General features: G+C 43.5%; 1 protein-coding gene and 1 long non-coding RNA gene across 2 annotated transcripts in view; one reads left to right on the top strand and one right to left on the bottom strand.

Moving 5' to 3' along the window:
- Positions 1–23679, top strand: part of LOC119960709 — a 30659-nt gene extending 6980 nt beyond the window's left edge. Inside the window, exons 2-7 of the mRNA XM_038788318.1 lie at positions 2236–2580; positions 3925–4020; positions 11512–11539; positions 14556–14599; positions 16720–16760; positions 23098–23679. Coding sequence (XP_038644246.1) covers positions 2236–2580; positions 3925–4020; positions 11512–11539; positions 14556–14599; positions 16720–16760; positions 23098–23169 — 626 coding nt within the window. The 3' untranslated portion in view covers positions 23170–23679. The remainder of the gene's footprint in view (positions 1–2235; positions 2581–3924; positions 4021–11511; positions 11540–14555; positions 14600–16719; positions 16761–23097) is intronic.
- LOC119960712 lies at positions 7596–9657 on the bottom strand. The gene is made up of 2 exons (XR_005459496.1): positions 9626–9657; positions 7596–7862 (listed from the first exon to the last, which is right to left on the bottom strand). It is a non-coding gene; the product is annotated as an uncharacterized LOC119960712 (long non-coding RNA).
- Positions 23680–25190: the final 1511 nt, after the last annotated feature.

The following is a 25190-nucleotide window of genomic DNA, read 5'->3' as shown; positions in this document are numbered from 1 at the left end:
CATAGATGATTTGGAGTTGGGGACCAAGGGCAATGTGTCCAAGTTTGCAGATGACACTAAGATGAGTGGTAAAGCGAAAAGTGCAGAGGATACTGGAAGTCTGCAGAGGGATTTGGATAGGTTAAGTAAATGGGCTCGAGTCCGGCAGATGGAATACAATGTTGACAAATGTGAGGTTATCCATTTTGGTAGGAATAACAGCAAACGGGATTATTATTTAAACAATAAAATATTAAAGCATTCCGCTGTTCAGAGAGACTTGGGTGTGCTAGTGCATGAGTCACAGAAGGTTGGTTTACAAGTACAACAGGTGATTAAGAAGGCAAATGGAATTTTGTCCTTCATTGCTAGAGGGATGGAGTTTAAGACTAGGGAGGTTATGTTGCAATTGTATAAGGTGTTAGTGCGGCCACACCTGGAGTATTGTGTTCAGTTTTGGTCTCCTTACTTGAGAAAGGACGTACTGGCGCTGGAGGGTGTGCAGAGGAGATTCACTAGGTTAATCCCAGAGCTGAAGGGGTTGGATTATGAGGAGAGGTTGAGTAGACTGGGACTGTACTCGTTGGAATTTAGAAGGATGAGGGGGGATCTTATAGAAACATTTAAAATTATGAAGGGAATAGATAGGATAGATGCGGGCAGGTTGTTTCCACTGGCGGGTGACAGCAGAACTAGGGGGCATAGCCTCAAAATAAGGGGAAGTAGATTTAGGAATGAGTTTAGGAGGAACTTCTTCAGCCAAAGGGTTGTGAATCTATGGAATTCCTTGCCCAGTGAAGCAGTTGAGGCTCCCTCATTACATGTTTTTAAGGTAAAGATAGATAGTTTTTTGAAGAATAAAGGGATTAAGGGTTATGGTGTTCGGGCCGGAAAGTGGAGCTGAGTCCACAAAAGATCAGCCATGATCTAATTGAATGGCGGAGCAGGCTCGAGGGGCCAGATGGCCTACTCCTGCTCCTAGTTCTTATGTTCTTATGTTCTTATGTACTCGAAATGTATTTTTAAATAATAATAATATTTAGTGGCAGCACGGTGGCACAGTGGTTATCACTGCTGCCTCACCCCGCCGTGGTCCCAGGCTCTGGGTCACTGTCGGTATGGAGAATGCACATTATCCCGTGTTCGCGTGCGTTTCGCCCCCACAATCAAAAGATGTGCAGGTTAGGTGGATTGACCACGCTAAATTGCCAATTAATTGAAACAAATCAATTGGGTGCACTAGATTTTTTTTTTTAATTAAAAGAAAGATATGTCATGGTCGACATGGACGTATTTGAAGGAAGGGTCTGTTTGTGGGCTCTGTGATTGTATCGTCACCAACTCCCCAATTACTTCATCAAAACATATAATTGGTATACTATTTTTCCTGTAAATGTTGCCCTAACCTTTCTTGCACTGTCCAGAAAAATCCCAGATTCTCCAGTGTCTATATATAACACATATCCCTCATCACTGCAACCGTTCCATTGATGTGCTCCAATGCTATTTCCAAGGCCTGGCCTTCCTTAATAGTCTGGTGCTCAGCATTCGACAGAAGTTAGAACTATTGGCGCAGAAAGATTCTGCAGAACTTTTTTGTAACTCCATGTACTTATTACCAGGACACTTATCAGCTACCTGCTGCTTTCAAGGATGTCATGCCAAATTCAGGGCCACCTCCTTCTGCGCCTTATTTTTCCACCCCATTTACTTTACATTCAAAACACTGTAAACCAGTAAGTCTGCCAGTTCCCTGTCCAGTTAAACAGATGAGGATACCTTATTGAATGTTGTTAAGGACAAGATATATAGATTTTTGAACAGTCGATGAACTAAGGGTTATGTTGAGCCCGCGGCTAAGTGGAAATGAGTCCACAATAAGATTATTCGTTATCATGTTGAATTGCGGAGCAGGCTCGAGCGGCCAGATGGCCTATTCAGCTCACGACCATCCTGTCAGGGGTTAATTAGGACTGGTAATGAGCCTAGCCAGCGCCACCCACAACCCATGAATGAATGAAAAAATATCTTGTTCTCCTCATTTTCGAACATAAACATCTCACTTCATGTTTACTTGCATTAAAATTAATCAGTTTTGTTTCCTTCGCATTATACATTTCTATGTCGTCTGTAAGTGCATTCCGCCTCGCTCCTCATTACACTCTCATGCTTCCTCGCATGTGTTATTGTTTTCATTTTAATGTGCCGTGTGCCATTTTACCGAAGTTCAGATTACAATCCACTCCCGTAAGTGAGCGTTGCATTTGCAATCAGTCGTCACTATTCCTTTATTTCTAATTGCAGATTTGCATAAACCACATCTCACAGTTAATTTTGATGGTGTTGCTGAGGGTGGAGATATCACTTTCAACTGTACAAGCCCTCTGGAGCGCCCTGGCATTGCATTTTACTTATACAGGCACGAAAAACCTACTTTAGTCAGTGTTAAACCTCCTGATGAAGACAGACATGCTGTCACCTTCCCCATCAAGAATATCGATCACTCTAAAATTGGAAACTATACCTGTCAGTATATAGCAAACATCAGTGGAAGAAACCTATCCTCACCTCATAGTGACCCTGTCAGCATCACAGTTATAGGTAAGTGAGATTGGCTGTCAACATATTCATCCGATTTTACTGAATGTTTTCCCCTGTATAAATTTCACTCTGCGATCCTTGTGACAGTAACTACTGTACTTAATAATTCAAACTTATGTGGGCATGGGAACAGCTTTTTTCCTGCATAGATGTCCAGTATTGACCCAATGGATTGTGAGGATATCAGGCGTACTCATACACAGAAGCTGGGAATAATGAAACATCTGTTTGATAGTTGGCATACGGTGTTATCTCATGAGGTTTCTCATGACTAACAGCCAAAATGAGGAATTGGTCTGACGTAAATTAAACGTAAGACTGTTTAAAAATAAAAGATTGATTTGAACCCCTTTGCTGATCAGCAGTTTTCACTGTGGACCACTTTTCAAAAGTAGGAAAAGCGGACTGATAATATAAAATTATCCAAATAATGTTAAACCAAAATAAAAACATTTATAAAATACATCGCAAGGTCGGAAAATGCTGCATCATGTTACATGCAGAATTGAAACGGCCAAATGTGCGTTTTAACTGTAAGTTTTAGAACATAGAACATAGAACAGTACAGCACAGAACAGGCCCTTCGGCCCGCGATGTTGTGCCGAACAATGATCACCCTACTGAAGCCAACGTATCCACCCTATACCAGTAACCCAACACCCCCCCCCCCATTAACCTTATTCTTTAGGACACTAAGGGCAATTTAGCATAGCCAATCCACCTAACCCGCACATCTTTGGACTGTGGGAGGAAACCGGAGCACCCGGAGGAAACCCACGCGCACACGGGGAGGACGTGCAGACTCCGCACAGACAGTGACCCAGCCGGGAATCGAACCTGGGACTCTGGAGCTGTGAAGCATTTATGCTAACCACCAAACAGGAGATGTTGATTGAACATCATTGACGAAACAAGCGGAGCAGAGATTAATATGGTTTCTTCTCTGGAGCCATGTTTTGTGACGTGGCGAATGCACCTAGAAATCTTGGTGGAAGCATATTCAGTAACTTTCAAATGGGAACTGGAATATATACTGAATTAAACGTTAATGAAGGATGAAGAACGAGAAAGTCTGGTGGAAGATTGAGACTAATTGAATATGGTATTAAAGGTGGCAGCACAGATGTTCTCGACCGAAGGATCTCCTCCTCGTTTGGATAATTGTATGTTTTGCATCTAGTTTTCAACTTCTGTTTATTTTCTCTCTCTCTGGCCTGGATTAAATGTTTGTGTCTGCAGTATTCCCGTCTCAATTAGTGTCCCAACACCACGACCACATTGTTCACCTTGAGTACAAGCAGCTCATTCACAATGTTCTGTTCTTTCTCCCATTATCTCACTCAGAAAGTAAGTCTATTGCTCCCATAGCGGCTGGTGTTGGTTCTGCTGCAGGTCTAATTCTCATCCTGGCTCTACTAGGCGCCTGTCTCTGCAGGAAAGGTAGGTCATACTCGGTATAACAACAGGTCGTCGTACATGCACCGACCAAAGTGAATGCCGCCACTTCTTGATCACTATGACCCAATTCGCTGAACAATCCAGCCAATTTGGCAACACGGCAGCACCAGTGGATAGCACTGTGGCTTCACAGCGCGAGGGTCCCAGATTCAATTCCCCCGCTGGGTCACTGTCTGTGCAGTCTGCACGTTCTCCCAGTGGCTGCGTGGATTTCCTCCGGGTGCTCCGATTTCCTCCCACAGTCCAAAGACGTGCAGATTAGGCAGATTGGCCATGGTAAATTGCCCTTAGTGTCCAATAATGGGGTTATTGAAGTACGAGGATAGGGTGCCAGTGAGGTCTTAAATGGGTCGGCGCAGACTCGATGGGCCGAATGGCCTCCTTCTGCAATGTATGTTCTATGTTCGATGTAACTGTCTCTGGACGTGCATTTCGAACTTCATATAAAGGATTAGATAGCCAGTGACAAAGCTTGAAGAATCATCGGCAGAAAATAACCTTGCGCGGACGAGGAAGGCAACAGTAAATATCAAAAGTACCACATGTCAGATTGTTATTCAAATATTCAGTGGCACCGTCTTCACAAGAGTTAAACTAGTGGCTGGGCTTGTTACTCACAATCATGCAGCTGATTTTGGGCAGGTATTACTTTGCTATCACTTGCGACATAACGAGCAGTATCGCTTTGGAGCAGTGCCGGCCCTAGGGTTGCTGGCGCCCCGGGCAAGCTGAACTTCGGCGCCCTTACAAGTATAATTTTTTAAAATTTTCACAAGGAGAAAAACTGAAAATGTAGAATAAAGAGTTTATTACAATATTACAAAATCGAGGCATTCAAATCTGCACAGAATCTGAACAAACTGAGAAGCATACTATATTCCGTAAGTTCACGATGATAAAAACTGTAGCTGTAACGAATTTGCTCCTAATAAAAAGTATGAACAAATGAACAGATAGAACATAGAACATAGAACAGTACAGCACAGAACAGGCCCTTCGGCCCTCGATGTTGTGCCGAGCAATGATCACCCCACTCAAACCCACGCATCCACCCCATACCCGTAACCCAACAACCCCCCCCCCAACCTTACTTTTTAGGACAAAACGGGCAATTTAGCATGGCCAAACCACCTAACCCGCACATCTTTGGACTGTGGGAGGAAACCGGAGAACCGGGAGGAAACCCACGCACACACGGGGAGGACGTGCAGACTCCGCACAGACAGTGACGCTGGAAAACATTTATTATCCTACCTAAAACATTTTTTTTCTAGCCTTTAGATCTGCAAATCTTTTCATGGCACTTTCTATATCTATCTTCTTTACAAGATCATTTTCTATTGACAAAATTGCCAAAGAATTTAATCTGTCTTGAGTCATGGACGACCGTAAGTATGTCTTTGTAAGCTTCAGTTTACTAAAGCTTCTCTCTCTGGTGGCCACAGTAATAGGTATTGTAAGCATTATTCTTAATGCAACCCACAGATTTGGCATGACAGCCTGTAACTTATTAATGTTTATGAACCTAACGGCTTCTATTGGAAGCTTTACATCTTCAGGAAATAATTATTTTACAATATCCAGTTCAGTCAAGAGATCACATCCATTAATATCACTATTTTCTTGGTACTTTAACTTATCCTCCAAACCTTGACATGCTACTTTGAGTTTACTTTTATCTGGCAGATCTTTTAGGTTATTTAAAAATCCCCATGTGTTATTGAAACTTTGTAACTGTTCAAATCTCTCTGATAAAGAATTAATAGCTCTGTCGAGTATTACATTGAACACATGATTATGAAATCTTTTTTCTGGGTCATCTGCATTTGGAACCTCGTCAATGCACTCATATTCAAACAGCTTCCTTTTTCAGCTTATTCTTTTACTTCTGAAAATGGGCTCTACATCTAATTCTGTAGCTAATTCTTTTGCTGACTCTAGTGCTTTTTCATATCCATTTGCACGATAATCAATTAAGTAATCAGTGACATTATTCATTAATGAAACTGCGGTAGACATTTCCACAGAGGTGTTCTGCATAGTTTTACTGACAACATTTACTCTGCCTAAGACATCATACGAGACATTCAGCATCACTAGAAAACTGTAATCTTCTATTTGTGTTACAAGAGTCTCTGCTTCATGTCGCATTGCAGGATCAGAAGCAGGCATTTCTGAAAGTTCATAAAGAGCTTCTCGGATTCCTATAATTTCATATTTAATGGCTTTGACACATTCTAATCTGCACTCCCATCTAGTCTCGCATAAAGGTTTTGCAGTGAGGCATTTAACATGTTTTTTCAGTGCATGCCATCGGCAAGGAGAGGCAGAAAACAAAACATATATGCGCTGGACAGTACCATAAAATGAAGTGGATTCCCGGCAACTTGTTGCACTGTCACCAACCACTAAGTTTAGGCTATGACATCCACATGGCATATAAAACGCCTGTGGATTTTCTTTCATAAATCCGTGCCTGAACCCCTTTATTCTTTCCTTTCATATTTGAACCATTATCAGAGCCCTGACCTCTGCAGTTATGTAAGTCTAGCTCGCTCGCTCTCAGAAAATCAAGTATACTTTCATATAATCCTTTGCCTGTAGTATCTATAACTGGTTTATAGTTAACAAAATGTTCCTTTATTGAAATGTCTTCTACATCTAAAAATCGTATTGTAAATGAAAGCTGCTCCACATGACTTATATCTGGCGTACAATCTAAGATAAGACTAAAGTATTTGGCTTCTTTAGCTCGGTTTAATATATTTTCCTGAACTGCATTTCCCAACAAATTGGTTATTTCATTCTGAACATTTTTTCCGCAATAGTGAATGTGAGTTTCTTTAGACACAACCCGACGTAAATGTTCACTCATTGTCAGAACATATTTTCCAAGTAGCTCGACAAGACCTAAAAAATTCCCATTGTGCGGTGTAAATAATGTGTCTGAAGTTCCTCTGAAAGCCAAATTATGTTCAGCTAAATACAGAGTGATGCTCATTAAACGTTCCAAAACTTTACACCAATGCTCTCGTTCTTTTTCCACTCGTGACTGCATCCCCTTATCAATAGATTTATTAGTCTGCAATCGCAGTGATGTTTCAAACCACTTCTTAAGACATTCCAGATGATGTACTGCATTTTCATGTGACTGCAAATATTCATGATCATGCTTTCAGTCATTAATTCCAGATTTTCCTAACAATGACTTATTTGAGAAGCCAAAAATTTTGCAACAAAAGCAATAAATATTATTGGTGCTCTCTGAATAAATAAGCCATCTTCTAAGAAAATTCTCACCGTTGTTTATTTTCCTATACATCATTGTCACAGATAAACTACGTTTATTTGCATCTTTTGGAAAATTGTACTGTTTATTAATAGGATGCAGCCCATTCATAATGATGTGATCACTTTCAGCCATTGGTAATTCATCTGGCCAGTGTGCTGGATCATTGTAGTTGATATTTCTTTTGGGGGAGTTTTCAAATTTACTTTCAACATTCTCAGTATTACCTGCTGTGACATTATTGCCTAAGTCGTCAACAGCATTACAATTGTGATCTTGATGTTTTAATTCATGCATGCAATTGTTCTTTCCTTCAGAAAGTACAGTATCTTCAGTTGGTTTGACTTCACAATCATTAGATGACAAATCTGGAGAGATAGATGTAGCTGAAGAAGTTGAGCCTGCATTGTCCCCACTGTTAGACTTAGGACTGAAAAAACTTGATAGCTTTGGGTGTTTCCTGGCTGCTTCTTCTTGTTGAAGACGTCTTTTTCTGTTTTCATAGCCGGATAACTTTTTTGGAGGCATTTGCTATCTAGGAAAATAATAAAACAAATCTAAAATGGAATATAATATATATGTATAGTATATATATATATATATATATTGTTGGTGAGTGTAAGATACTGGTCTTTTTGTTCCAGTCTGATGAGGAAATGTTCAGAATAAATCTGTTTACCACCAGTGTGGGTTTTCTTCATATAATGCTCTTCACGTTATTGTGATTTGTCCGTGTGTCAATGTCATTCTGTCAACATCAGGGGCAGCACGGTAGCCTTGTGGATAGCACAATCGCTTCATCGCTCCAGGGTCCCAGGTTCGATTCCGGCTTGGGTCACTGTCTGTGCGGAGTCTGCACATCCTCCCCGTGTGTGCGTGGGTTTCCTCCGGGTGCTCCGGTTTCCTCCCACAGTCCAAAGATGTGCGGGTTAGGTGGATTGGCCATGATAAATTGCCCTTAGTATCCAAAATTGCCCTTAGTGTTGGGTGGGGTTACTGGGTAATGGGGATAGGGTGGAGGTGTTGACCTTGGATAGGGGGTAGGGTGCTCTTTCCAAGAGCCGGTGCAGACTCGATGGGCCGAATGGCCTCCTTCTGCACTGTAAATTCGATGTAAGTCTATGTAAATCAGATTCAGATAATATAAAATATAGTCAGGGTCAGTCAGTTGCTTAAATGTATTGTAACTGATTAATTTTGAAAACCTAGTGTGTCTGGGCGAACTCTGAATCACGCAATAAGCATCGACGCTTAGGTTTCAAAATTCAGCCTTGCAAATAAACTTAACAGATAAGGTTAACTCGGCAAGGAATACCCAGAAACTCCCTCCAAATGCTATTTACGGCGGCAAAGTCTGCCTCGTGTGTGTGATTTTTTAAACAACACTTCGAGAGAGCACCAGAAGTATAATGAAATTTCGGGAAGGTAATTAGACCCAGTTAGTTAATCTACAATACCTGACTCTATTATAAGAGTTATAAAACTCTATATTTTATAATAGAGTCAGGTATTGTAGATTAACTAACTGGGTCTAATTAGCTTCCCGAAATTTCACTATACTTCTGGTGCTCTCTCGAAGTGTTGTTTAAAAAAACACACACACGAGGCAGATTTTGCCGCCGTAAATAGCATTTGGAGGGAGTTTCTGGGTACTCCTTGCCAAGTTAACCTTATCTGTTAAGTTTATTTGCAAGGCTGAATTTTGAAACCTAAGCGTCGATGCTTATTGCGTGATTCAGAGTTCGCCCAGACACACTAGGTTTTCAAAATTCATCAGTTACAATACACTACAGTCAGTTGCTTAAGTGTATTGTAACTGATGAATTTTGAAAACCTAGTGTGTCTGGGCGAACTCTGAATCACGCAATAAGCACGACGCTTAGGTTTCAAAATTCAGCCTTGCAAATAAACTTAACAGATAAGGTTAACTCGGCAAGGAGTACCCAGAAACAAGAAACTCCCTCCAAATGCTATTTACGGCGGCAAAATCTGCCTTGTGTGTGTGTTTTTTTAAACAACACTTCGAGAGAGCACCAGAAGTATAATGACATTTCGGGAAGCTAATTAGACCCAGTTAATCTACAATACCTGACTCTCGCTGACCTAAGGTGCGCATTCCAATTTCCACCAAGAGGGCTAAATAGGCATAGCAGCTCAGAAACTGCAGCGCTCCGAGGAGGAAAATTTCCGAGCCAGTCTCAGAGTCTGAGGCATTATTCTCCTAAAGTTTGCTTTCAGCCCACTTGTGGCTGTTCAGCTTATTGTAGCCCAAAGTAAGATTGTGAGGGTTTAACTCACAGTTTGTTTAGTCTCTCTCTCTCTGACTCTCTCTCTCTCTCATTCCTTCGTCTGGTTCCTTTTCTCTCCTTCAAACAAGTTAGTTTTTTTTTGTCTCGTGATGGGATTTTGTCTCGTGATGGGATTGGCGCCCCCGAGCACATGGCGCCCCGGGCGACTGCCCGAGTTGCCGGTACCTTAAGCCGGCCCTGCTTTGGAGGATCAAAAAAACAAAAACAAATGTCTACCCCAGCACTGTCAGATTATGAAGAAAGCAACGAGACTCAGAGAGGTGATTTCAAACACGGTGTTCAAAGAAGAAATGATACGGAATCTGTAACATGACAGAAAAGAAAAAGGAAGACAGCAACAAGTTGGTAAAATATAATCTTGTACACATATATGGAAATTGTTCAATCAGTGTTGCGACTAAGTTATGACTGCCAAGGAATATACTGGTGACGAATGGCTTGGCATCATTCACCCAATATCTGGATGTTGCAATGAACTCAGGGCACCGCAGCAACAATCTGGGGGATGTGAGAAATTGTGTGAAATGTACTTCCTTGTCTGGAAGCATTTGGCTGTCGAAGAAGTACAACTTCTCCACACGCTTATTTAATCCATCCTGATTCCTTGGCCACTGCCATCAGCCCTTGTGTAACACATCAATTGAAATTGACCTTGAGTTTGTTATCACCACACACCTCACGTTTGGACTCATCCACTACATTAGCCGCACCTACTGCTCAATGGACCCTTGCCCTTAGAAACCCCCACCATACTGGAATTTTCCAGGTCAATCCACTGAGGCACACACTGGTTTCAGTTCACACAGTGGACGCTCATGTCAACACCTCTGTCGGGAGGAAATGCTCTCACTTTGCAGACTTCCCCATGTAAAGACAATATTATTTTGCAAGTGTTTAATTAATGGTCGTCTCCTTGAAAGTTTTCTATTGCTCATAAATCTTACCGTTCAAAGTCTCTTAAACAATCTACCGTCCCAACAAATATACTAGTGTTCTTCTCTAAATGCTAGCCGGGATGTTATCATTTTTTTAAACTCTACATCTCTCAATTCCATTAATTCTTTATTAATTCCACATACCGCTGAACTAAATGGACTTCCTGAAATGAACTATTCTTTCTTATCCCCACTTTCAGTTGCACCCTGGTCATAGATTTGAATCCAATGACTTACTCTCCCTTGTCTGCATAACCACCACTGCCAAGTTCTGAATTCAGTCCGTCAACACATTCATATTCATTACCCTCACCCAAACTCCAAACCAAACTGTTTAGTGGTGTAAATTGAACTTACAGCGTCGTAATAATCACACACAGTGCCATCCATTAACACGACAGTGGGAACCACTCTGGATGGTACGTTAACGAATCCATCAGGGCATTTTGTATAGAATCCCTGCAGTGCAGAAAGGAACCATTGGGCCCATCCAATCTCCTTCGGGACTTAGGAAGAGTACTTAAGGCCACTCTGCCACCTTACTCTGTAACCCATTCACCCGATCAAACATTTTGGATAGTAAGGGGCAATGTAGCATGGCCAATCCAACTGACCTGCACAGGTTTGGTTTAGAAGGAAAAGCGGAACATCCGGAACAGCCCACGCAAAACGGGGAGAAAATAGAAACTCCACAGCGACAGTCCTCGAAGCAGGGATTGAAACTGGGTCCCGAGAGCTGAGATGCAGCTGTTATAACCACTGTGTTACAGTGCTGCTAAGATTCAGCATCAGCATTCAAACAATCTGAAAGTCTCCATTCATATGTAGATTGGCACTGGCGTCTCATAGAGCCTCACTGCTCTTTGAAATTCTATGAAACATCCATTCCTGCAGACTCAGAATTGGTTCGTGGTTTCTAACCCGTGTGTTTCCTTCACAGGGAAAAGAAAAGAGAACAGAGATACCAGGTGAGACCATTCCCGCTACGACTCAATCACATGGGTCAGCCGAATGGTCAGAACGATTCGATAATTAGAAGAATGTGTTCTCTCTGGGTGCAGTGTGAATTGGGTCTTTAAGCTACGAGATTTATCAGTTTACACTGAAACTTACAAATTCCTCCAATGTAATGTATAATCAAATAAGCATCTACCAGACACACGCACGCTGGAAAATACAATGGCACACAGATACACATGCAGAAACACAGAGAGACACGGTACACAAATCATAGATGCACACACACGCGTGCAAACATTCGAAATGATGCACTTACCTTCACACACATTCACTGTCGCGTACATTAATATGCTGCAACTCATACAAGCACACAGTCACAGGCACACAAAAGATAAAGCACGCATGCATTCACACACGCGCACACCCTCACACATTCCCATGCACAGTCACATCCACCCACACGTACTGACATGACACACACGCTTACAGCATCTCAAATTCACTCACACACATTTACACACGCAGTCACAAATCCAGATGATCGCACTCATAGATGCAGAATCTTGAAACTATCCACACTCACACATACACACTCACACCAATCTCACACGTGCACCATCACACACAGATATTCTCTAACGCACACATTCACATTTGCAGATTCAAAACCATCAAATGCACCACATGCTCACTCACACAGGCATCCATTGACAGACTGACTAATTCACAGTATAGGAGGGAAGTGAATGAACTGAAAAGGGTGTGGAGGAGATTTACCATGACAAAAGCAAACTACTGCCCATTCTGGGACTGGAAAAATAAACAGAAAATACTGGACAATCTCAGCAGGTCTGACACCTTCTGCTGAGAGAGAAGGGAGTTAATTTTTTGAGTCTGGATGACTTTGCCAAAGCTGTGCAGAACTGGGAATAGGTTGAGTTTGATACTCATAATAGTGGAGAGGCGGGGGACGGGCGCGTGGGGCATTTGAGCTGGATAGAGCCCCAGCGATAGGGGGAGATTGAGAGCTATGTCATGGGAAGTATTACCAAAGCATGCAAAATGGTTGACCAAGGCCAATAATGGTGCTGATAGTGACACGTTGAGAGATTAGAATACATTAATGGTAGAACAAAGGAATGTAGCGTGTGAAAGGGCAACTAGGAAAAAGTTGCATCGGCCCAAGTGGAGAAGGCGGGGGGGGGGGGGGGGGAGGGCAATGGTGAAGGAAAAGCATGTCGCTATAAGAAACTAAAATACGTTCATATCAATTTATTAAAAAGTAGTTGAAGGTGCAGGGGAGATGTCGGAGTCTTAAGATGTTAAACTCGGTGCTGAGTCCGAAGGCTGTCACGTTAGGGTCAGAAGATGATGTTGTTCCTCCTGTTGGCGCAGGGCTTCACTGGAACACAGCAGCAGGCCAAGGACGGACATGTGGACGTGAGCGCCGGACGATGAGTTCAAATAGCGGCGGCAGGAAGGTATTGGTCCTACTTGCTGACGGAACGATGGTGATCTGCAAAGCGGTCATTCAGCCTGCGTTTAGTCTCTGCAATGTCGGATAGGTTGCATTGGGGCAGCAAAAACAATAGACCAGATTGAAGGAGGTACAAGTGAGCGCTGCATCCCTTGAAAATAGCGTTTAGCAATTTGTGTGCATGCAGAGGTGAAGTGGGAAGTAAATTACATATTTGCGGGTTGGAGGATTAGACTACGGTGTCCCGGAAGGATCGGGCCCTTCGAAATGCAGTAATGGGAAGTAACTGAAGATGTGTTTGGCGTTGGCATCATGCCGGAGTTGGCATAATTGGCTGAATATGGTCCTTTGCATGTGGAGGGTAGCGGAGAGGGGGCGAAGAGTGAGTACAAGGTGAAATCTATCATTCTTCTGGGAGGAAGGGGATTTACCAGGTTGTTGCTTGGGCTGCAGAGATTTAGTTATGAAGAGCGAGAGACGTGGGTCGTATTTTATGGAACTGAGGGACTGAGGGGAAAATAAATGTAAATACGTTGACATAAATCAAAACAACGTGAGCGAAGTTGCAAGAAAGAGCTCACCGTCAGAAGATGTTAAGTCTGGAAGGCTGAAGAGTGCCAATCGGAAGATGGTATTGTTCCTCCAGTTTGGGGTGGGCTTCAGTGGACATTGCAGCAGGCTAAGAACAGGCATGCGGATGTGTAGAATTATGAGGGATGCATATAGTGTAGAAAGGAATAAACGTTTCCCCTTGGTTAAGACCAATTGCGATGGGTATATTTTTAGGTAAGGGGCAGGCCTCTCTGTGTAGTATAACGTTATGATTCTATGGCTATGAATACTCATACACTACTCACACACCACAAATCACTCTCACACACATACAGACACGCACATGCACACTCACACACCGCTCCCACCTCCGCACAGCACCCAAACGCACATACCACTGACATAGCGACACGCACACCACACTCAAGCACACACTCTCTTTCTCACATACATTCACACACTGACACCTATGCACACATAAACAGGCCGTCAAAATAATCGGTGGCAGAGCTTCAAAAACGCACAAAACGTTCACATAAACAGCCGCACTTAAATACTGACACAGGGACACACACACGGAAACACACACATGCCGACACGGTAGCACTCAGACTCGCCAGAAGACCGGCAAACCCGCAAGTACGCGTGCGCGTTCAACCATACAATTAAATGTAACCTCAAGCTCTCACTCACACTGAAACTCTTGTATGCACACAACAACATGCACAACCTCAAGCACCGACACATATGCACATTCAAAAATGTTTTCGCGCATACATGTAGAAACACAACCCTTCAACAGATGTATTTAAATTTCAGTAGTAAATATGGGCTGAATCCGTGAAACAGAAACATTTCTTGGCCATTCCAATTGAAAAGTATTTGCACAATACACCGGAATATTACCTGCAGTCCATTCAGTAACAGAGAATCTATCACCTGGGATCATACCAGATGAAGTGGACTGAATGTATTTTATTTTCTGTTACTTGAAGGTACACAGTGTCTCCTGACGACCAAAGCAATGAACCTGTTACATGTGAGTTAAGATTTGCGTTTTTGCAGCAAGAATTGCCATTTGTGTTCAGAGATCTGTTATCACCTCATGAATAATTGAGTGCCGGGAAACCCGATTCAATTGTAGAACCGTTTTCAGGTATCAGCCAATGGATCAGCCGTACTGTTATAATGGATATTGGCCATCTTTCTCTATGCTCAAGGTTATGTAGGTGACCCAGAATGGCCGAACTATTATAATTGACATTGCCCATCTTTATCTTTGCCCCAGGTAGTGTAAGTGACCCAGATGGCCGAACTGTTATAATTGACATTGCCCATCTTTATCTTTGCCCCAGGTAGTGTAGGTGACCCAGAATGGCCGAACTGTTATAATTGACATTGGCCATCTTTCTTTATGCTCCAGTTAGTGTAGGCGACCCAGAATGGGCGGACTGAATTCAGAATGTCGAATTTTCCTAACAAACACGTCTTGCGGGACTTGTGGGAGAAAACCGCAGCACCCGGAGGAGATACACGGACACACGGGGAGAATGTGCAGACTCCACACAGACAGTGACCCAGCGGAGAATCGAAATTGGGGCGCTGACAGGGAGTAGGGCCTCCTATACGTTCACAAAAGATGGTAGATGGAGTTTAATCCGAACAAATGTGAGCTTATGCATATTTGGAAGGTATAATTCCGGTAGGGAATATACAGTGAATAGTAGAACCCTCAGAAGTAGTTAAAGTTAGAGAGATCTAGGTGTACAGATCCAGAGATCACTGAAAGGGGCAACACAGGTGGAGAAGGCAGTCAATAAGACATACGCCATGCTTGCCTTCATTGGCCGGGGCATTGAGTATAACAATTGGCAAGTTACGTTGCAGGTGCATATAACTTTAGTTAGGCAACACTTGGAGTATAGTGTTCAATTCTGGTAGTCACACTACCAGAAGGATGCGGAGGCTTCACAGAGGGTACAGAAGATATTTACCAGGATGTTGCCTGGTATGGAGTGCATTAGCTATGTGGAGTGATTAAATAAACTTGGTTTGTTCTCAGTGGAACGATGGAGGTTGAGGGCGACCTGATAGAGGTCTACAAAATAATGAGGGGCACAGACAAAGGTCATCGTCAGAGATTTTCCCAGGGTAGAGGGGTGAATTGCTAAGGGGTATAGATTTAAGGTGCGATGGACAAGGTTTAGGGTAGATGTACGTGGCATGTTCTTTTACACAGAGAGTAGTGGGTGCCTAGAACTCGCTGCCGGAGGAGGTGGTGGAAGGATGGACGAGAGTGACATTTAAGTGGGACCTTGACAAATGCATGAATACGATGGGAATTGAGGGATGCCGTCCAGGAAGTGTTGAAGATTGTAGGTTAGTTGGGCTGCATGTACGGCACGGGCTTGGAGGGCCGAAGGGCCTATCCCTGTGCTGTACTTTTCTTTGTTCTTTGTTTGTTCTTTAGAAAACATAGAATGTGAAGCTAAATGAGCAACCAGCCTTGGTCAGGAACGGAGTTTTGAGTTGAATGTTCGTCAACAGATGGCAAAATGGTCAAACTAAATATATCGGTTCGGTTTGAGTAGGGTGACCATTGCTCGGCACAACATCGAGGGCCGAAGGGCCTGTTCTGTGCTGTACTGTTCTATGTGCAGGCTAGGTGAATTGGTCACGCTAAATTGTCCCTTAATTGGAACAAATGATTGGTACTCTAAATTTATTTTAAAAACGTATCGGCACAATTGAGTTAGTCTAAACTATGTGCATGGATGGTCATGGCAGGTTCGCATTGCTGCATAATTCTATTAGTGATAATGGAAGGCTGCGGTTTAACGACCACAGTTCTTCAACGTTTTGAGAGTATTTTCATGGAGAAATCATAGAAGGATGTGGGTGAATGAGGATTAGAGCAAAGCCAGAGAACATTAAAATTAATGTAACAAATAACCAAATGTGAATTAAAAATGAGATTATTTAAAAGAAAACAAGAATGAATTTCATGTATTTATCATTTCGAAAGCTAATTAGTCCCAAATCGTTGTAGTTAATATTATTTGAAAAAAAAAGTCACAAAACAGACCTCATTAATGAATGGTCAAATATTCTAAGTTCAATCGTCAATGTGTTGTTTTCAAATTGTTTTGTTTCGTTTAGATGCTGTTCTTAACCTACAATCTCAGCCGAAGAGTAATAGGGTAAGTATAATTGGCTCTGAGAGTGTGTGTAAGAGGAAGGCATTGAACTTGTGTGTGTGTGAGAGTATGTGCGCGTGAGATTGTGCATCTGTGTGGGGGTGTATGTGCTGGTATATGTTTGCCTGAGTGTGTGCGTGAGGGATAGTGTAGTATGTTTCAGTTGTGTGTGTGTAGGAGGGAGTGTGCATGTTTGTTCGAGTGTGTGAATGACAGTGTCTGAGTTTGCATATAGGCGTGTCAGTGAGAGTGGGTTTGAGTTTGTGTGCGAGTGAGAGTATGTGTTTTAGAGTGTAAAGGTCTGTCTGTGTCTGATGTGCGTGTTAGGGACAGTGAGTGTGTGCTTGCGTGTGTGTTTGCGAGGGAGAGTTTGCGTGTGCATGAGTGTGTGTGTTTGAGTTTGTATGCGATACATATTGTGCGTAGTCGAGTGTGTGACAGGGAGAATGTGTGTATGTGTCAGTGTGTCGACGTGGGTGTGTCTGAGTGTTCGTGAGGATGAGTGTGTGTTTGACCTGTGTAATAGAGAGTGTGTGTAGTTTACCTGTGTGTCTAAGGGAAAGTGCGTGTGGTTTAGAGTGTATTTGTGGGAGAATACTTGTGTGCGATAGTGGAAGAGTGAGTGTGTGTGAGATATGGTGTGTACATGCTTGTGTGTGCATTTAGGGAGCAAGGCCAACAGCGTTCGCTGCATTCCAGTTCAGACTGACGCCATTCATGAAGGCACCACATTCTCCACCTCGCTCTACGCCAGAGGCGTGGTGAATTCAGGTTACATCACCACCAGCCTGCTCCCCCCCTCAAAGGGGCCAGCTGCCTGAGGTCAACTGGGACAATGGCAACATTATTTATTTTCAACTTCATATGAAGTTGAATGTGCGTGTCTTTGTGTGCACCTGCTGGAGAATGGGTTTGTTCTTTCGTGTGTAACTTAGAGTGCGTCTGCCTCTGTAAGAGAGAATATGTGAGTGTTTGGATAGTGTATTATTTGATGCTCTTTTTATTTCGTTCATTCTTTAGCAAATAATGCACTGCCTTTCATTACTGAACCTTTTCCTGCTTTTCAATACCATAACTCTCTTCCCCTCAAGAGTTATTCATTACAATACATGCTGTGTCGATCATCTTTTGAGTTGTCTTCAACATGCCACCGAACTTTATGGAGCTGAGAGAATTTAACTAAATATGTTAGACAGCTGATCATCTGTAAATAGAGGTCAATTGAGCAGTGGTGTGTTAAGCTTCCCTTTACAGGGCATGGAATGGATTGAACGTTTATATCTCATTATTGCAGCTGTCTGTGGAGAACAGAAACAAATATTATCTGGACATGCATGTTTCTATTTTTTTTTTATTGAGCAGGCGTGACCACCTAATATCCTGCACCAACAATTATTGAGGCCACCTTCAATGCTAAATTCTCCCGATCATTGACCTTGAACAGAATTGTAACTGTACTGTGCATTGGCAATAATAATACTCTTCATTCTTACAAGTAGGCTTACATTAACACTGAAATAAAGTTCCTCTGAAAAGCCCCATGTCGCCACATTCCGGCGCCTATTCGGTAAATAGAGGGAGAATTCAGAATGTCGAATTTTCCTAACAAACACGTCTTTCGGGACTTGTGGGAGAAAATCGCAGCACCGGGAGGAATGCCATCCAGACACGGGGAGAATGTGCAGACTCCGGACAGACAGTGACACAGCGTGGAATCGAATTTGTGGCGCTGGCACTGTGAAGCAAGATGCTAACCACTATGATACCATGCCGCCCAATACCACAGCTGTCCAGTTTCGTGTACCTAACTTCAGGATGGACATAATTGTATTACAGGCAGTTCAGGGAATGTTCACGAAGCACAACTCTGGGGTAAAGGGTAATAGGCTGATATGGAACTTTTAGCAAAATCGGGCCTGAACCCATGCGTTTACACAACTCAGCGATGTCTTTAACATACAACGTTCTGGGGCAACACATTGGCGCAGTGGGTTATCCCTTCTGTCTCACGGCGACAAGGTCCTAGGATCACAGTCTGTGTTGAGTTTGCACATTCGGGTTTTTGCGTGGGCTTCGCCCCACAGCCCGCATATTTGCGGGATAGTTCGAATTGCCACGCTAAGTTACCCCTTAATTTTTTTAAAACATAGACCTTTCTGCGTGCAGGGGTGCTCTATGTTGGGATGAGGTGCAGCGTGTTAGGGTAGCTGCGAAGACAGTGATTCAACTAATGTGGTATGTAGAATTCAAGGGGTTGGAGGTTGGTTGCATAGACTATAATTAGGGGTCAACCATTGTATACGGAGATCAGGAGGAATGCTATATCTCACATGGTCATTAGAAAATGGATTTTTCACCTCCAGAGAACAGTATACATTTGGTTGTTGAATATATTCGTGGCTGAGTTAGACACATTTCTGAAAGAAAACAGAGTCGCGGGTTGGCGGGGAGGGGTGGTGGGGCTTGTCCGGGGGGCAGTCAGGAAGTGGGGGTCAGGGGACAGTCAGATGACACCGCTCCTATCGAATGGAGGAGCAGGCGAGAGGAACCGAATGGCCTATTCCTGATCCTATTCCGTTCGTTGTCATAAGATCATAAGACATAGGAGCAGAATTAGGGCACGCCCATCGAGACTGCTCGCCATTCAATCATGACTGATATTTTTCTCATCGTCATTATCCTGCCTTGTCCCCATAACCCCTGATCCCCTTATTAATCAAGAACCTATCTCTCTCTGCCTTAATGACACTCGGTGATTTGGCCTCCACTTCCTTCTGCAGCACAGAGATCCAAAGATTCACCTACCTCGGGCTGAAGAAATTCCTCCTCACCTCGGTTTTAAAGGATCGTCCCTTTAATCTGAGATGGTGTCCTCTGGTTCTAGTTTTTACGACAAGTGGAAACAGCATCTCCACGTTCACTCTATCCAGGCCCCGCAGTATATTTTACGTTTCAATAAGATCACCTCTCATCCTTCTAAACTCCAGCGAGTACAGACCCAGGGTGCTCAAATGTTTTTTACAGGACAAGTTCTTGATTGCAGGGATCATTCTTTTGAACCTCTTCTGGACCCTTTCCAAGGCCACCACATACATCCTTAGATAAGGGGCCCAAAACTGCTAGCAATACTCCAAATGGGGTCTGACAGGAGCCTTATACAGCCTCAGAAATATATCCCTGTCTTGTATTCTAGCCCCCATGACATGGATGGGAACATTGCATTTGCCTTCTTACCTGCCGACAGAACCTGCACATTAACATGAAGGGAATCGTGACTAAGGACCCGTGCCTCTGTGCTGCTGCTTTCCGAAGCATTTCCCCATTTTGAAAATAGTCTATGACTAGAATCCTCCTTCTAACGTGCATAACCTCACACGTTTCCACATTGTATTTCATTTGTCACGTCATTCCCCACTCCCCTAGCTTGTCCAAGTCCTTCTGTAGCCCCATGATTCCTCAAACTACCTGCCCCTCTACAGATCATTGTATCATCTGCAAACGTAGCAACAGTGCCTTCAGTACCTTCTGCCAGATCATTAATGTATATTGTAAAAGGTTTTGGTCTCAGCACAGACCCCCGAGGCACACCATTGGTCACCGTCTGCCATCCTGAAAAAGACCCCTTTATCCTCATTCTTTGCCTTCTGCCGTTCAGCCAATCATCTTTCCATGCCAGCGTCTTACCCTTAACACAATGGGCTTTTAGCGTATTTTACAGTTTCCTGTGAGGCACCTTATCAAAGGCTTTCTTGAAATCTAAATAAATCACGTCCACTGATTCTCCTTTCTCTATCTTGCTTGTTACTTCCTCAAAGAACTCTAACAGATTTGTCAGTCACGAACTCCCTTTGACTAAGCCGTGCTGACTCAGTCCAACTTTGCCATGCACTTCCAAGTGCTTCGCGATCTCATCCTTAATAACAGACTCTAAAATCTTCTCAATGACCGGTCCGGCTAACCAACCTATAATTTCCCGTCTTCTGCCTCTATCTCTTCTTAAACAGTGGCGTTATATGAGCCTCCTTACAGTCCTCTGTGACACTTCCTGCCTCCTGTGATTCCTGATAGATCATCACTAATGCCTCTACAATTTCCTCACCTATCTCTTTTTGTACCCTGGGGTGCAGTGAATCCGGTCCAGGTGACTTATCCACCTTCAGACATTTCAGTTCCCCAGAACCGCTCATTAGTAACGGGCACTGCACTCAGCTCTGCCGCCTGGACACCTGGAGCTCTGGCATCCTACTGGTGTCTACCACAGTCATGACCTGTGACGATTGGTTCTCGAGCCCCGTGTCCCACTGTCAGTATTTGCCCCTTTAAGGACTGGAAGGCGGGATGTGGCGTCTTACCAACACTTATCACATCGAGTAATGTTCTTTCTCTGTCGATTCAGCACGGCAGCACAAGTGGATAGCACTTGAGCTTCACAGCGCCAGTGTCCCAGGTTCAATTCCCTGCTGGGCCACTGTCTGTGCAGAGTATACACGTTCACTTCATGTGTTTCCTCCGGGTGCTCATGTTTCCTCCCACAGTCCAAAGACGTGCAGGTAAGGTGGACTGGCCATGAGAAATTGCCCTTCGTGACTAAAACGTTTTGGAGCGTTTATTGGGTTCCGGGGATAGGGTGGAAGGGAGCACTTAAGTGGGTTGGTGCAGACTCGATGGGCCGAATGGCCTCCTTTTGCACTGTATGTTCTATGAGTCCCTTTTTCGGCACAACATCGAGGGCCGAAGGGCCTGTTCTGTGCTGTACTGTTCTATGTTCTATGTTCTTTTCGTATGATATTCAGCATCGCTCCTGATCTAATTCCTTCAGCGGAAAAAGTAAAGTTCACAGACCGTCAGTCATAACAAAAACATAAAATGCTGATAACACTCAGCTGGTCTGGACGCATCTATGGTGAGACAAACAGAGTTAATGTTTCGAGTTCCAATGACTGTTCAGATAAATTGAGATGGTGGGGTAAGTGATGGATTATGCATTGTTTCAGAAGAACTCGATCCCTTGGATCAGATTGGAAGAGCAGACGTGCGTGGAATGTAGTAGGAATTTGTCCAATATGTATTGGGAAAAGACAAAGGCCGTTATTGGCCGTGTTGAAGCCAAAAGAGGTGGTAATGGCGATAGAGAAGTAATTGAGATTGGACTGTTAATAGGATAACAAGGATCCACGTTTTCTGAATGAAACACTCAAGAGCATGGGACAGAGGGCTTCGTGAGCTGGAGGTGGTTCTTTGGGACAAGAGGAAGGGATTTAAAATGTCAAGATGGATACGTAGATTTATACAGCACAGAAGTGGGTCCAGTGCCCCTCATGTTTGTGCTGGCAATCAAGCACTTATTTACTCAAGTCCGATAATTCAGTATCTTAACTGTAATCCTGTATGCTATGGCGATTCAAGTGTCATACAAATGCTTCGTAAATGTTTTGAGGGCCACCGCCATTACCGTACTTTCAGATTCACTTATCTTTGGGCAAAAAACGGCTTCCCTCAAATCCGCAGTAAATCTCCTGTTTCTGAACTAACATCTCCTGCTCCGGGGTTCTTGACCCCTCTACTAGGTGTAATTGTTATTCCTACCTGCTCTATCTCTGACCTCATAATTATATACGCGTGAATCACTCCCCTCGCCCTCCTCCCAGCATGCTCTGCTCTAAGGAGAACAGCCCAAGGCTAAACAATATCGCTCCAAAACTCAAACGTTCCGGCCGAGGAAAGATCCTGCTGTTCTGGTCTGCACCCTCTCGAGTGCAATCACGGCCTTCCTATCGTGCGACAAACAAAACTACACGCAGTACTGCAGCTGTGACCCAATCAGCATTTTGTACAGGTCCATCAGAATTTCCCTGTTCTTATATTTTCTGCCTCTGCGAATAAAGACAAGTATCCAAAGTCTACTCTTAACCACCTCACCAAACTGTTATGTTGCCTTCAGCAATACATATACCTGCACATGAAGGCTTTTCTGGCCCTTTGTAATTCCTAGTGATAGCCATTGTGCATTCCCATTCCGTGTTATTTCTCCCAGAATGCAGCATCTCACACTTTTCATGGTTGAAATCCAAGATGGAGGGCGAAAGTTCCTGGTATGAAGTCGTTGAACTCAGTGTTGAGTCCAGATTTTTCTAATTAGCTAGTCGGAAGATGTGGTGTTGTTTCTCCAGTTCTGAATATTTAGAACTGAGCCAAGTCCCCTAGTAACAACAGTTCCACGTTGCTGTTGAATGTTTTCCACGCTTGTGCCCCGTTGGTATCCTAACAGAATTTTGCGGAACTTACCTAAGAGTTTCAAACAATTGACATAACTTCTGACCCTTTTCAAACTTTATTTCAGGCCCAGCGTCAGCGAGACATCGCCCAAGCTCAGAGCGACGAGTCAACACTCTACGCAACGGTGAAACTGTAGAATCTTGGAAGGGATCCTGGACCCTCCTCAAAAAATCCAAGACTTGCTACCCAATGATAACTAACGTGTAACCCAATTCAATATTGTCAAAGGAAACTCGTTGTTTACCGGGAGGTATTCAAAGAGATCAAACTGAGACGTTGTTCTCCACTCCTTTTATTGCATCTATTCCAGGCTTGGGGACATTCTTGTTCTATGTATTGCTGATATTGCATTCAATCTGTTCTGTGTAAATTCCACTGCTCCATAAATATTAATGGCAGTAGCTAAGAATATTGAAACAACCAAAACTGTCTCCAATTGTCATCCCCAATCTAGAGTCATTTGAGTGAACGTGTTCACAATGTTCAGTTTCTGAGTTTAATTCCTGAACTGCCTATCGTTAGAGTTATGTCTTCTGCTGTATAGATTCCCCAATCAAAGCTAACGGCGTATTTGCTACTATCTAATGAAATAGATTTAACATTGTAACCACCACAAACTGATCACCCATTAATTATCTCTCCTCAATTGAATCACAGCTATTCTCATTATTTTACATTCATAGCAAAGCAGCAGCTGTGCTCCTCCAACTGTAGAGCAATGTGTCTCTGCTGAGGTGCATTGACCAGAAATCAACACGTGCATCACAGGTTGGATCTTACTATACATGTGTGGACCTGGAGCTGGAGCGCTTTCCACTTTACAACTTGAGGGTATTGGGACTGTGTCACTGCCTCCATGTCGCACCACGCTACCTTCTATTGTCTGCACGATTGACAGAGTCTGCACGGAGCCCATCATGAGAATGTGACCTCTCTGCCCATCAGCATATTATTGTCTGCACAATTGACAGAGTCTGCACGGAGCCCATCATGCACACATGTAGTAAAAGCGGATATTGTGGTAAACGGACGCTTGTTATCAAGGATCATAACTCTCATTGTGTTGTGGAAATTAAGTCACAGGAACATTGATGTCCCACTTTAGCTGACAGTTGTATCTCCAGAACAAAGTGGATGATTTTTAAAATTCATTTATGTCATGTGGGCTTTGCTGGTTAGAACAGCGTTTATTGTCCATCCCTGGTTGCTCTTCGGTAGGTGGTAGTGTGTTGCATCCTTGAACCGCTGTGGCCCCTGTTGCACGTTTTACTATGGGCGTAAAACGCGTTTATTGGAGTGTATTAACACGCCTCCGAGTTCGACGTGTGCTTAACACTACTAGGCTCTGTTCTATGTAATTATTTAGCTCTGGAGTCGCCAGTTGCCGTATAGGCAACGTCACAAGTATTCCAAGGTCAAGTTCAAAGTAATAAAGACGATACACCGATTAGTAAAGTTCAAACGATCAATATTTAATATACAGTTATAATAAATATTCATGCACACACTAAGAGACTAAGCTATAACTAAACTTAAGCAAACAGAATACTTATCTAACAGGAACAGGCAAGGTCAGAGAACGAGGCCTTCGTCCTGGTCTGGCACTGCAGCCTTCAGCAAGCCTTCTGGTACTTGGGAGTCTAGTGGGCTTGGATCGCGTAGCGAGCGTTGAACTTACGGTTTCGGCGGCTGGTGCTCAACGGCTGGAGTCAGGATGCAAGATGTCAGTCAGAGCCGGAGCACGGGTTTAACAGACCGGGCTCTGTGGGGGATTTGCTTTTATACCCCTCTCTAATGTCCTTGCCCCCTTCTAGGCGGGCTCTACCTTTCGGTACCGATTGGAACGTTTCCAAACGGCTACCTTCGAAATCCTCCAATGCGGGGCTTTCCTCGATGTTGGGGGGTGGTTTCGATATTTGTTACTCTGGTGCCATCCTGTCTACTCCACCAATTAAGTGCTACATTGAGATGGAAATGTTGCCATTGTTTGTGCCTGGATCTGGGCCGCCTCATCAGGATGTTAAGCGCTTTGCCATTAACACCTTTGGCTTGGAGATCTGCACCTGGCCAGAAAACTGGTTTGCTGCTTGCAAAATGCTAATTAGTTGAGAGCAGGCTGTCTGTTCTCACTAAACAGGCTTTCCCTGCTGTCATCCA

This window comes from Scyliorhinus canicula, unplaced genomic scaffold (assembly GCF_902713615.1).
Source record: "Scyliorhinus canicula unplaced genomic scaffold, sScyCan1.1, whole genome shotgun sequence".
Taxonomy (NCBI): Eukaryota; Metazoa; Chordata; class Chondrichthyes; order Carcharhiniformes; family Scyliorhinidae; genus Scyliorhinus; species Scyliorhinus canicula.
Note: the sequence above shows the minus strand (reverse complement) of the source record. Positions and strands in the feature narration are given on the sequence as shown.